The sequence below is a fragment of the Spea bombifrons genome, chromosome 11 (assembly GCF_027358695.1).
Source record: "Spea bombifrons isolate aSpeBom1 chromosome 11, aSpeBom1.2.pri, whole genome shotgun sequence".
NCBI classification, from domain to species: domain Eukaryota; kingdom Metazoa; phylum Chordata; class Amphibia; order Anura; family Pelobatidae; genus Spea; species Spea bombifrons.
Genome location: NC_071097.1, coordinates 15,609,436 through 15,624,219, shown reverse-complemented (window position 1 = coordinate 15,624,219; position 14,784 = coordinate 15,609,436). Strand labels below are relative to the sequence as shown.

At 37.2% G+C, this 14,784-nt stretch overlaps 1 protein-coding gene across 1 annotated transcript; it reads left to right on the top strand.

Annotated features, from left to right (window-relative positions):
* The first annotated feature begins 2,862 nt into the window (after window positions 1–2,862).
* TBX10 (T-box transcription factor 10) lies at window positions 2,863–11,508 on the top strand. The gene is made up of 7 exons (XM_053449922.1): window positions 2,863–2,902; window positions 4,160–4,367; window positions 4,537–4,638; window positions 5,284–5,455; window positions 6,211–6,366; window positions 8,834–8,905; window positions 11,464–11,508. Exons 1-7 carry the CDS (start codon window positions 2,863–2,865, stop codon window positions 11,506–11,508), a joined length of 795 nt encoding a protein of 264 aa, XP_053305897.1.
* Window positions 11,509–14,784: the final 3,276 nt, after the last annotated feature.

Sequence of the window (14,784 nt, the reverse complement as noted above, 5' to 3'; positions counted from 1 at the left end):
TTTTTCTCAATCATAGCTTTTATTAAACAATAGTTTACATGAATTAACAATTATTAGTAAAACATTTTTTCCTATAAGGTAGTCTTATATTCAGGCTTTTTCTTTTTTTCCTAAATTAATATTCAGATTTTGGGGGGTCCCATTTAGCAATTGCCGGTGGAATATTCCCAGGTCTACTGAAGTTTAGAAGAGACCAGAATCCCTTTATGGGAATTGACAGTTTTCTTAATAGTTTCCCATAATGGAAGAATCTGTCCCAATATTAAGTTGGAGCTTCTTATGGTCACAATTTTCTGTAGTCGGAGAGTTCCATATGAAAGCAGTCAAATTGTTAATATCACAGGCCTCCGTCTCATACCAGCCTTCCTTGGACGATTCCTCTAGTTGCGTTCTAAATATGTATAATTATATTTGCTATTAATATGTTTTTAAGAATGGGAAGGCCTTCTATCGATTTTCAGCCATAACTGCAAAGTTTAATCTAGGTTTCTTACCCTTCCATACGAAACATTAAAAACTAGTTATGTCCAAGCAAAGTCGTAGTCTTTTTTTATCTGGTTAATTTGACAACTGTCCATATTAACGTCTAATAGTATAGTTTTGTTTACATTCATTTTGTAGTTAGAAACACGGCCATATGCTTTTATTTCTTCCATAAGATAAATTAATGATTCCAGTGGTCTGGTAATCGTTATTAGAATATCCTCTGCATAAAGATTGATCTTTAAACCATGAAGTCTTGTGGGGAAACCTCGAATATTACATTTTTTTCTGATGCAAATAGCTAATGGCTCGATGGACATTATGCAAAGGAGTGGAGACAGAGGGCAGCCCTGTCTAGTTCCGTTTTTTTTAAACTGAACCAGTCAGAACATATGTTGGGGCCACCTTTCTGGCTGATGGGTTTGAGTAGAGAGACATGATTGCCCTATGTATCCACCTTAGTTCTTATTTTTCTCAATCTGTTTGCCATCATTTTATCTGCTCTATTACTTTGACAATAACATTTCATGTTTAACTTCTTATTGTACATACTGTCCTTTCCATCAGTATATCATTGATTTGGCATTGAATCTCTCAAAGTTTATTATAATTTTCTACAGAGGGATTAGTTTTATTTTCTGAAACAAGTTGGTTATAAGAAATATAAAGCCCCGAAAGGCCCCTCCCTTGATCTCTCTTGATTTTACTCTTAAGTTTTATTAAGTAACCTCTCTCAACCAATTTAAATGTACACCAGTTATTTTCTGGGGATGTTTCCTTAGGATTATTCTCTTTAAATGTATTAACTTTGATAAATATTTCACATTTTCTTTATTATAAAGTAGGGAATCATCTAATTTCCAAGTGGTTCTGATGTTAGTAATTATATTATTTTTAAACTCCGCCAATAGAATATAGTGGTCAGACCAAGTATTGTTCCTTATTTCTATGTTTTTAACCCTGCTTATAATTTTAGAACATAAAATGTAATCAATATATGAATAAGATAAATGCAGTTTAGAGAAATTAATGAAATCTTTATCAAGCATATGATATACTCGCCAAATATCGCTAAGGACCTTATTATTTTTTTATCATTAATCCTCTTGTTATTGGTTTTTTTATCTAGATCAATATCTAATACACAATTGAAGTCACCTTCTGTAATACAATAGCCTAGCTTCACCTGGTCTACACGTTCCAGAATCTTATTTAACAGATGTACTGGAGAAATGTTAGGTAGATTTACTAAAGTATGCCATTCTTCATTAAGTTTACAAACTATAATTAGAAATCTGCCCTTGGGATCATGAAATTCGTACTTTATTTCAATTTGTAGTGAGTTGATTTTATCTGACCTTCTCCAGTGAGTCTCCTGTAGGAAACCTACATCTACATGTCTTTACTCAAAAAATTATAAATTGTCAAACGTTTGAAAGGTGAGTTTGAGCCTTGAACATTGACCGAGCACACTAAAGGTTGTAGTTTTATTGACTTCAAAACCACAATAATTACTATTTTTTTTTCTGAAGGCATGAAAATTGATGACAAACAAGAGTCTATTAGCCTATTTCCTTTCCAAAAACATCAAGTGCTCATTTCGCTAGCCCTTTTATACTAGTTGTGTGTGGTTTGAACTCTTATATTCTATGGTATCTACTTTGTTTTCCATAAATCAAACCCATGCAGCCACACCTTTTTTCGGTAACATTTTTTTATTTGGCCCTTCATTTTGCTTTGAAAGATTTTATACATTGTAACATCCAATTACCTTTAGTTTTCATTAATATGCTTAATTATGCAGACCTTGCGCCATGCAGGAAAGAAAACTGTCCATGCCCTGTCCATGCATCGCATAAGGGCTGCTGGTCTCATTAATCAAGACCTGTCAAGGAGATTATTAGGACTTATTATAAAGTGTGACTGGAAGTGACACCTATAAGATAGATGAGACACCGCTGGGGGGCAAAATCTTAGGGCACCTGCCAGAGTCACTGCAGCTTGTCCTTAACTGTGTGCATCAGGGGACAGGGCTAACACTCCTGTCTTTATACTTTTGTCTGAAATGTGCAGGTGTTGAGTGTTGTTTGGCCATTAGGGAAGAATTTTCATTATGAGTAATCAATAAGGGGTACAAAGCATCATTTCACAAATATTTTTGATATTCAGAAAAAAAACCAACCTTTTAGCTCTCACTCCTCTGGGACCCTGGCAGCTAAAAGTCATAGCGAGAAGGAGCAAGAGGGGACAGAGAGCCTGCGAGAAGGGGAGAGACAGCACAGTATAGTGCGCTCAAAGAAACAGAAGATCAGGGTCCCCCAAAAAGTTAGCGCCTGAGATCAAGACTGGGGTTCTGTGCTTTGGAATCATACTGACAGGATGTCTGTGAAGCCAGTAATGCACCATGCTAGTTCAACAGGTAAGATGCCTTAAAATGCACCCAAAATGTTATGAAATATGCATCTGTAGTAGCTATCTCTGTTTTCCCATTTCGTACGAAGCTTTGATTTCATATGTAAGGGAAAGAAGGGAAAAGCAAATAGAAACCACCATGTAAGTAGTGTTAGCACACATTCGATTTCCCTATGCAAGCCTGCTGTGGTGCCTTACTTCTTTTGCATAAATGAAAAAAGATATAAGTATTCAAGGTGTGCCAGAATGGCATATAATAATAGTAAAATTGTGCATTGCAACAATTTATATATGTATAAGACAATGTAGGAGTAAAGAAATCAACAGCTATTTATAGAAAAATAAAAAAGTACTATTTTTATGCCTCCAAACCTAATTTAGCTACTTTTTTTATGCTATATAATCATGCTTAGCTTGAAGTCCCACTTTGCGGCGCCACATTGAGATATATCTCTGATATTTCATTTAATTAATATAAATTACTTACTTTATTCAAGGTACAATTAGCTTAAGGTTCACTGGAGACATTAAAGAAAATTATATTATGTTTATTATAACAGTAATAATATTCCAGCTTTATTCTATAATAAAATATTTATTTCAATGCCATGCTGTATTACTTATTGTCCCTGACGTTACAAAAATGGAGACGCTAGGTTATCTGTCAAAATTATTACATTTAAATTATTACATTTTTTTGGTTATTCCAATGTGACTTGCTGATAACAATTGATTTTCATGGGAAAATACTCTTTGGCTGAAATGTTTTTACCTGTCCAATTTGATAGACTTTTGGTACATTTTGGTATACTTTTTTCTTAAAAAGTCTTATTCGAACTTGAATAGATGTGCCTACAAAGCTCTTCTTTAGCTTGCCTGCCATCACATTCAAAATCATATAAATAACCCATTACATTATATTTCACTACAGAACTCTTTTCAAGTTCCATATAGTAGTTCTTATAAACTAGGACTGGAAAGTGCTCTGCATATCAAGTACTGGTATTTAAAGTTCAGTTTTATTCTGTATCTTGCCATTTATTTATAATTTTGACAAAATTGTAATAACCTTAGCAGCTGTTGCTGTCAATATGTGCGCTGTCCATAAGCTCTACAGGTGTTTCTCTTTTTACTCTTCTGTACCCCGTAACTAAAATGTAACTTATTGTAATCTTATTGTTTGTTTTCATTTTTTTGTTTCTTTTAGTTTTTCTATTTCTTTGTTGTGTCAGCTTTACGTCTTTTGGTTACTCTCTCTTTACAGCCTTGTGTCTAGGTGATTCTAGGTGTTTCGTGTCTCCTAATGCCGCTTCCTGGTCACCTTCACTCTTAGATGCTCCTCGTCCCCCTCAGGATGATGTCTCTGGCAAGAATACAGCTCTGCGTGGTGTGACCGTTAGCCTGGAGACAGCCGGACTATGGGAGACCTTTAACTGTCTAGGAACAGAGATGATTGTTACAAAGGCAGGGAGGTAAGAACAGAGAGAGACTTCCTAAAATGTAATCTGTACTGAGAATGATAAAGCAGATACATTTGGTGTATAATTAAGTGATTGCTGTGAGAGAGTACCATTTAATGTGTTTTGCTTGTTTTTTTTCCCTTTTGGCTATATTCTAATTGTCATACAACCAAATGTCAAGGCGAATGTTCCCTCTTTTCCAAATCCGTATTTGGGGGATGGATCCAACAGCAGATTATTCTCTCCTTCTTGACTTCCTTCCAGTAGGCGACAAGAGATACAGGTATGAAGGGACTTTATTGAGCCCACAAACACCTAAAATAGAGCACTAGTAATCCAGGATTTAATTAACCTGTAAACGTCTAAAAATGCACCAAAAATAAATAAGCAGGTTCTAAGGGGTCCAAAGTCTAAAGCTGACTCACTCGTGTTTATCTCAAACTTTGAGGCTATACGAGCCTTCAAATAGGCAGTTTTGGTAATAGGTGGAAGTGATTTTTTTCCTAGGAGGATAAATTCTAGTATAAACGTAGAGGGTCGGAGGCTTACGTGTAATATAAGGGAGTTTTACTTCACTAAGAATAGCTTAGTGGACCAGCCTTACATCAGAGGTACTAGAGTCAAATATGTGAGGGACTTTTAACTTTCATGTGATAAGCATAAAGCTAACCTGTACATAAGAAGAGGTCAGGGACCAAATAAGGGTTAATTTCATGGAATCTTTGAGGGCAATGTGTTCATTCAAAATGTGGACAGTTCAAATAATAACACAAAATAAACAATAGTAACATCTTGCATAATCAAGTACTTAATATTGGAACAGCCCAACACCAAGCAGTGAAAAATACTTTTCACAAACTGAATGTATTGCGTAGTTTGTATTTTGAAAACATGAATCCTAGTCTGAACGTCTTGTGTTCTTTCTTAGGTATGCCTTTCACACCTCTTCATGGTTGGTGTCGGGACCAGCAGACCCGGCACCACCTGGACGTCTTCACTTCCACCCAGACTCTCCTGCAAAGGGAGCCCATTGGATGAGGCAGACTGTTTCCTTTGACAGACTGAAGATCACCAACAATGCCCAAGACATGAGAGGACATGTAAGTAAGGTGGATCCTTCAAATACACGTAACCAAAGGTATATTTTGAGATTACCAAGAGTGATATGAAAGGTGATAAGACGTTTAAAAAATACAAAAATTTAACTCTTCCAAGTTATTGTAGTTAGATTTAAGGTAACTTTTGCAATAATAATAAAAACTCATTATGGGTTGTCATCAATTTATACAACAAAGCATGGAATCAGCACACACCCAACAATTACTATTTAAATGCACCTATCTGAGGCATTAATATTGTGGAATTCTGTTACGCTATATGAGCATATATTGTTTGGCACGTTGGTCATTTCAGCGACATCCCATGGATTTAACTTGTATGCTTTTTAGGATGCGCTTCCCATTTTGTATGTTTTGTCAGTAATTTATAACACACCAAGAACAATAAACAAAATGGATAAACCGGACCCTTACATTAAGATCATGATTAACGCTAAAGTCTGACCAATGTAACATACAATGTGTAAGATACAGATTGTCGGTAATGGTCATATTGCATACATATAGGGTGGATCAGCTATCTGAAGATATGATCTACTGGACAACCACCTTCTATCTTTACTTTCTCTTTTCTTTCTAAGGGCATCCTCAATGGTCATGGAGTATACAACACAGACACAAGCCGTTTTGCATGACTCATTTAGCACAAATGTCTCTCTTATAAACTCATGTCACTCTGTTTAGTTATAGAACTCACTGCAGTTTTTTATCTTCTCCGTATGTGTATTTTTTATTAGATAATACTGAACTCCATGCACCGCTACCAGCCACGGCTTCACATCTTGCTCTCTGATCGAAACAGGGGTGGAGAATCTCGTGCCGATCAGAACTTTGTGTCTTTTGTGTTCCCTGAGACCCAGTTTACAGCTGTGACAGCCTACCAAAATCAAAGGGTAAGGAGCATAATTGGGATTCACTCAATGGGCTATTACCAGTGCAATAGAAATGATGATGATGATGATGACGAAGGGCACATGTAGGCATAATCATATACATTAACGATGAATTGAAGGTGCATGCTGGGGAGACATTATCTCACCATCTTAAATATGCAATATGAAGAGACAGCTACCCAGGAAAGTCTTGCTGTAAAAAAGTATTTGCCCCCTTCCTCTTGTTTTTGCATATTTGTCACACTATGACACTATGTTTCAGATCATAAAACTTCTTTATAATATAAAACAAAGACAATGTGAGTAAACATAAAATACAGCTTGTAAATGGTGATTTCATGCATGGAAGGAAAAAGGTTATCCAACCCAAACTGGCTCTATGTGAAAAAGTCACTGCCAATTAACCAAATGTAATTGATCATTGGGTTCAATTTCACTAGATACACCCAGGCAATTTTACTGCCAGCCCTGTTAAATCTAAACATCAATTAAATAGAACCTGTCTAGCAAAGTGAAGTAGACCAAAAGGTTATTAAAAAAACAGCAAAATCTAAAGAAATTCAAGAACAGATAAGAAAAAAATTCATTGACATCTATTAGTCTGGTAAGGATTACAAAGCCATTTCTAAGGTGAGAGTCATTATCTACAAATGAAGAAATCTTGGAATAGTGGTGGACCTTCCCAGGAGTGACCGGCCTACCAAAATGTCTCCAATAGTGCATGCAAAGAACTGCAGGTCCTCACTTGCCTCAGTGAAGGTCAGTGTTCACGATTCCACAGTAAGAAGGAAACTGTGCAAAAATTTAATACTGGGTAGAGTTGCAAGACGTAAACCACTTCTGACCAAAAAGAACACAAAGGCTTGCCAAAAATAAACATTGATGACCCCCAAGACTTTTAGGATAAAATTCTGAGGAGTCAAAATTGGAATGTTTCTAGCACAGCATTCCACAATAAGAACAATATACCAACACGATGCTGGTAGTGTGATGGTCTGGGGCTGCTTTGCTGTTTCAGGACCTTGTCGACTTTCCATAATTGATGGAACCATGAATACTGCTCTCTACCAGAAAATCCCGAAGAAGGATGTCTAGTCATCAGTTGGTCACCTAAAGTTTAAGAGCAATTGGGTTATGCAGCAGGATAATGATCCAAAGCACACAGGCAAGTCTACCTCTGAAAGGCTCAAAAGAAACAAAATGAATGTTTTGGAGTGGGCTAGTCAAAGTCCTGACTTGAATCGATGCTGTGGAATGACCTTAAAAGAGCAGTTGATGCCCAAAACCCTCCAATGTGGCTGAATTATAACAATTCAGCCTGAAACAGTCATTGTCAGTTATCACAAACATTTGATTGCAGTTGTTTCTGCCAAGGGGGGCACAGCCCGTCATTAGGTTTAGGGGCCAAATCCTTGCACGATAAAGGTTTTGATTAACTCTTTAGCTTCAACACATGAAATGATCATTTAGAAAGTTGCAGTCTGTGTTTACTCACATTGTCTTTTAAAAATAGTTGAAAAGAAGAAATTTAGAGAACAGAACACATAGTCCTCGTGTAATTCTGATTATTAAAATTATCACTAGGAAACCTATATAAAATGCCTACTCATATATAAGTGGGTATCTCCAGCATTAAAATATACTTCAGGGTGCTGACTCCTTTAAGGTACAGGTGCTAACTGTGGGTTCTTCAATCAAATCAATCTATTGCTGGAAACATTGCATACAGGCAAAGAAGTTTCTTGGCACCAGATAAAATCTAATTACTTTGGATCTGTTGATAAACTACACTGATTTCAAGATTGAAGATTGATTCATTATTGAAACTTGTTTACTAGAATACAAGTACAAAATTGGTGACATTTATATTATATTTTTTATTAATCATTGAAGCCTTGAGCACAGGTGTTATCCCTGGGTTTTATTAAAATGAATTGAACTTATTTAAATGTTAAAAATAAGCAAAAATACAAGAAATCGGGAAGGGGCACATACTTTTTCACAGCACTGTATTTCATTGCAACTTGCCATTATTATAACTTGCGAGCCAACTTTGAAAATCCTTGGAATTAACTACAAATGTGTACAGAAATGATTAGACGCTCATTTACAAAGCTTCTACAAAGGGATAGATCGTGGCATGTGGGTGACCATTTATGCTGTGGTTAAAAAACTACATTTACAGTAATGTACTCTAAAGAAACCTATGCAATGGTATTTAGTGATTAAATCATTAAGTGATACAAATTTATTAGAAACCAACCTTGTGTATATGACAGAGATTTTTTTAGCAGAATCTGCAATTTGCTTACATATCTAGTTAGACGGGCAAAATATTTATCCTTATCCTTTCTGTATCAAATACGTTAAGGATGCATCTCCACAATGCCAGGTATGTACATTTGTATTTGTCACACTTGTATCTTGGTACCATTTTTCTACTGCATGCTTATTTTTTTGTCAACAGATAACACAACTAAAGATTGCCAGTAACCCATTTGCGAAAGGTTTCCGAGAATCAGAAGGTGGTGAATGGCAAGTATAGTGAGATTGTCCTAAAATAACTTAATTGTTTTTATTTTGTCCTAAATATTACATGGCAGTGTATAGTCTGAGAGGTTTTGGTTATGAATCACTGAAATATTAAAATGTATGCCCCAAACACATTCTCCAGAAGATTGTGACGCCTTTTTCTGGCCCTCACATTCATAGAACAAGAGATTTTATTTGAAGGGACATGTGAGGTCTTAAGGGCGTAGAGGACCCTATATCTTGTCTCTGTGACTGATATGGCAATATCCCATAATTCACTTGTTTATCTACTTTGCTATGTACACAATCACCATTGACTATCTTCTGCTGAAAATCATCACCTTCTTCACGATAATGGGCCATGTGTCGGGAACAAACGTCTAAGAGCTTGTGCTCCTCTGTCAACTGCTTAGGCACCCACCTGGCACACACTTTACTAAACTGAAGGCTGTCATGTATCAGGGCATACGAACATAGAAAAGGAATCCCAGCGCTCCAAACAGCTTCCAATCTTTAGGATATTTTATTTAGAGAAAGCAAAAAAAAGCAAAGTTTCGGCCAAACAGGGCCTTTGTCAAGCTCACCCCAGGGTGAAAGCGTTTATACTAAACCGCAGGGGCAGTCGGCTTGCCAGACAGAACTTGTCACATGACACGCTACGACACGACCAATTACTACTCCTCCCGCCTTTACCGTTTCCAACGAAAATATAAAAGTGCGGAAACGTTTCAAACGTCCATTGTACTTTTGGTTAAAGTGCATTAAAGTTTGATGTATATATAAACGACATATATTTATGAATTTTCCCTCAACTAATTTTCCCTCAACTATACTATTGATGTATATATAAACGACATATATTTATGAATTTTCCCTCAACTATATTCAAGCGCACGTAATTCCCCAAGGAATTACAGTAGGTAAAATTTCCCTCATGAATATCTACTTGTATGGACCCATAATGATGTCTGGAGGTTGTTTACAGAAGCTGATGATCAACTGAAAGCAGATCAAGTGAAATGCAAAGTGGTATTTTATGAATTATTTGGGTATTATGAAACCAAGGGTCATTTGAAATATTTGAAAATATTTTCTCCATAGGTCACTGTGCCGCAACCCAGCACCTCTTAGTCTACATGTCAAGGACAAGCAATGTCAAGGTAATCTGTTTATAGGACTAGTTCCCTTTCTTTAAGAATAGGTAATAGCAAACTTTGTATTATGTGCCTTATGTGTCTGCCCTGAGACAGTACATCGTATCCTAATGCTTTTTTGGTGGACCTTTACCAAAACATGTTAGTTAATCTATGTAATGACTTATCCTGGCCAATGCACACTATGGAAAACTCTTCCAGCCTCCATAGTATGCAGTAAAAGACATTGATGATGTGGCTGTGGGAGGCAGCAGCTGAAGGTGATGTGGTGGGTCAGGCCTAGGGCAGTGCCCAAGGTAAATACATCACTGAATTTACCTCTTCACCCAACCGCATTGTTTAAAATTTCAATAAAGTGCCAGTTACTACTGGAATAAAGTTACAGAATCTTCAATGCAAAATGAGGACGGTGTAGTGGGTCAATTGCTGTAGTGTTCTGTTTGGCCTTTTTTACTCTATTCCACAAAGTAAGCCTATGCTCATACACTCATGTAAGGTGGGCCCTTCGCCCACTCTTCAGGAATGTGGGCACTCCTACCCTAACTGAAGATCCCTGTTCCCAGTTTCAACAAGGTTTTATGGGTATCATTTATAATATTATAAGAAATATTTCATCCGCGTATTTACTGTCTTAGTTTTAAGTAAATAGTACTGGGAATCCTTTCTTCTAAATATGCTTTCCTATCCAGCCATGTATAATTAATATATTTAAAGCTTGACATTAAGTGAATTATCAAAATACTGGAGGTACAAGATCTCTCACAGCACCATATATAAATATAAACTGCAAAACTGATGAGAAAAAGCAGAAAATGAGAGAGGGAATAGGAGGATCAGACAGGAATCCCACCTAGTCAGAACATATATTTTCCTTGTCTGCAAACCACTACTGTCTAGCCCTTTGCTGTTTTATTTTTTTTTCTTTAAGAGTGGATCTAGTAGTAGACATGGTTCACAAGTAAGGAATGTGAGGTTTGTTTGTCATTGGTATTCACCATCTTAACGGTAACTCATTTCCATTTTATTATAGACAAATGTTTGGCTACCATTTTTAAACCTGCATTAGGAATAGGAAGTACACAACTCTTCTGTTCTCTAAGATATTTATAGAACATCTTTCTTCTGCAGATGGTGCAATTTGGGGTTCTAATCCTCCCATTCATGAAAACTGTGGATCCCCAAGTACACTTTTATGCAACCCCCTTTCTGAGGACCCACCATTGCTCTGCTACCATGGATATGAACTGGCAAATGAGGGGAGTTGTGGTTGCCAATCACTTTAAGAATATCAATATCATGTCACCCTGCCAAGGAACCTTCTGAATCTGCACCTGAGGCTTGGTGAATGGTTCCTAGGACCTTTCTGCATTTTTAATACTTCACTCCTCGTTCTGTCATGACCCTTTTACAGAATCAAATCCGGGCTATCCAGTGGTATCCACAGAAGCTGCGCTAGGAAATAGGTATCTACAGGTAGATATGACAGCTGGAGGCTGAGGGGAGAGCCCCAGAGCAAGACTTTCCAAGGTATAGGTGTCCTCATTTCTTTAGACTTGTTACATAAGTCCATCAGACAGCTTCATGTATGTGCATCTATATTTATTGATCCAAAAGAAGGCAAACAAGAAACAATTTATGTTATTCCTAACCTAGCCTTACAAAAATAACATAATGTTCCTGCAATTATATTCTTTTCTGAAGTAACATGTTACCAATGTAAATAAACCAAGATTAATTCTATGTAAAATTTAATATATGGAGTATAACCTCTGTTGGTTCTAGTGTTAGAAAGCATATGGAGACATTTCTTGAGTCATCTGATTGACCTAAATGGAAACCCTAGTGCCTCATGCAGCCTCACCAATAAAGAATGCATACTAAAGTACTTTGTAAGCACTTTATTAAGGATTATTCAACATGTTAATTTTAAAAATAACATAAAAGAATTTATCTTTAGGATTTGGGAGAAGCTGTACGCAACATACTGTACAGAAAGAGAAGTGGGCCCTGCTCTTTTAAGCTTATAATATCATTAGATGTTAGAGAGACTGAGATAGAAGCAAAAGGTTATGTTACCTAGAGATCTCAACTATAGGAGGAACAGATGATTTCCAGATTGCATGTATTAATATTATTTTCTGTATTTTATGCTGCTATTATACTATTATATTTGGTTCACAATAACCATAAGATGTGGGTTCTCCTTCTCTGTCTTGACAGTCTGGAGTGACACAGAATCCAGATTAAGTATTTAACTAGCGGTATGCTCTTTGCATCTCATGTCCTTAACATAAAGAAGTTACTAAGACTATTACCCTATTTGCATATGTTTTTTAGAAATACCCCCTTTGTTTTTTCTTTTTTGTTGTTTAACACGTTAAAAATATAAAGAAAAATAACGTTTACAAAAGTTGGTGAGAGTCTGGCAGAAAGAAGTAAGAAATCCCAATGAATAGAAACAGCAAAGGTAAAATCCTGGAGATGCAGATGGGAAGAAGAGATAAAGTTTTAGAAGAGATGCAAGCAGGCACAGACTGGCCATCCAACATGCCGGCCTGACTGACTTTATTCTACACAAGCTATGATTAGCATTATTGGCAGCATTCCCAGAAAATGTGGCTAAGGTTCAAAGTGGGTACATGTGTAAAGCATTTAGAGCCCACTCATTCTAACAGGTGATGCATATTAAGTTTTAGCTAATGCAAGTTCCAAAGTAAACATAACAAGGTTGTTACCTACAGCAAAAGAAAAACCACTGCAATAGTTATAGTTAACCACTGCAATGCCAGAAATAAATAAATAAATACCGTATTTGCCCGAATATACGCCGCACTTAAAGTGGGGGTGCGGCCTATATTTGGGGTTTAGTGCAGGAATGAGCAATTCGTATCGCTCAACGCCCGGACATGCAGTTCCGGGCGCCGGGCAGGCAGCAGGGTTAGGATACAGATCCCCTGCAACGCTGCAGGGGACCTGCCTCCTACTCTCTGTCTACGCTCAGACAGCCTCCCCTGCCAGCACTTTCCACGGGGGGAGTCCCGGCAAGGGAGATTGTTAAAGCACATAGTGCAGACGTGCCAGCAGCGGAGGTTGTTTACGCTCGCATCACCGCAGCCGGTGAACGTCTGCACAATGCGTTTTAACTCTGCCCCCAAGATGTGCCCCCTCCCCCTAGACTTACCAGAGCAGACTCCCGGGTGTCTTGCGGGGTCGGCGGGGGCCATCTACGCAATACGCGTATACAACTTCCGCTGAGTGCCCGGCACCGGAAGTTGTGCACATCTCGGGGGGAGCACATCTCGGGGGGGGGCAGAGTGGCAGCATATGTAATGTTTTTACATTTTTTAATTTTCTCAACTCGCTGTAATTCGCAGGTTGCCTGCTTCTTTAAACTTGCATACATTTTCATCTCCTGCATGCGACTGTATGCCAGCTGTAATATTTTTGAGGATTTTTAGTGGACTTTTGTGCATGTTTGTTGTTGCAAACTTGCATTTCTAGCCAACTTGCGAGTGCGAGGAATCAGAGTTATTATAATGTATTATGTACAAGACAAGAGTCTCTTATAATAAAAGGTGTGGCTTTATTTGAATATGGCAGAGGTTCCAAACAATCACTTCCTTGATACAGAAGCAATACAGAAAAAAAAATCTACAAAAGCCTAGCTCACTTTGAGCACTTACTAAACAATAATGTCCCTTTCTAACTCCAGAGAAGCAATCTAACAAAAGCCAGCAAAACAAACATAGGTTTCGCCAGCCTGCTGTGCTGCTCTCCCAGCAGGTCACATGTCATTCTGACCAACAACCTCTGCAGTCTGGGATTTTAAGTAAGTTGCACAAGCTAATTTGGGGCATGTGAGATTGTAAAGGCTATGGAGGACTCTGGGTCCTCAGTACATTTAGAGAAAAAAGATGAAAAGGGGGGGAGAAGAAAGAGATGGGACAGAGAAAAGAGGGAGAAAAGGAGGAGGGAAAGCAACAGGGAAAACAGAGGTAGAAGATCAGACAGAGAGGGAGAAAGAGTTGAGGAGAAAAAAAAGGTACAGATGGAAGAGAAAGGGAAGGAGAAAAAGTGCAAATCATTTGTATATATAGCATATATGTTTATTTTTCCCCTTTTGCATGCATATATATACACAACTACCTATATATATGGTGATCTGTTAAAACCTTTGTGGGAATCAGTTATATGGGTTCTACACCATCACACTTTATAGAAGTCATAATTCCTAATTATTCATATTCTGAAATCCTTAATGCAAATTAATCGAAGACCTACATACGTTGTTGTATTCCTGGAATGGGTGAAAAAAAACTATCGATGTTTTCCATGAAATTGGAGACCTGGTACACAGAATTAAGGTACATGGTTACAAGATAGTTATTCCCTTACAAAAAAATTACTGCAGTGTTTCTGAAGTAATACTGCAGTTTTTTGGACATGAAAAACTGCAATACTGCACTTTTACTGCAGTATTACTGCACATTTACTGCAGTTTTAACGCATTTGTACTTCACTGTACTGCACTTTTACTTTTTTTTTATATTGCCAACCTACAGTTGTACTTCAATGTACTGCAGCTTTATTGCATTTGTACTTCCGTACAAAAATAACTGCAGTAAAAATGCAGTACAGTGAAGTACAAATGCAGTAAAACTGCAGTAAATGTGCAGTAATACTGCAGTAAAAGTGCAATATTGCAGTTTTTCATGTCCAAAAAACTGCAGTA

Excerpts from the sequence above, each read along its gene's own strand:
- TBX10 (XM_053449922.1), top strand. The coding sequence starts at position 2,863 with ATGTCTGTGAAGCCAGTAATGCACCATGCTAGTTCAACAG. Across the intron at positions 4,639-5,283 it reads GTAGGCGACAAGAGATACAG|GTATGCCTTTCACACCTCTT; the intron begins GTATGAAGGGAC and ends GTTCTTTCTTAG. Across the intron at positions 6,367-8,833 it reads CAGCCTACCAAAATCAAAGG|ATAACACAACTAAAGATTGC; the intron begins GTAAGGAGCATA and ends TTTTGTCAACAG.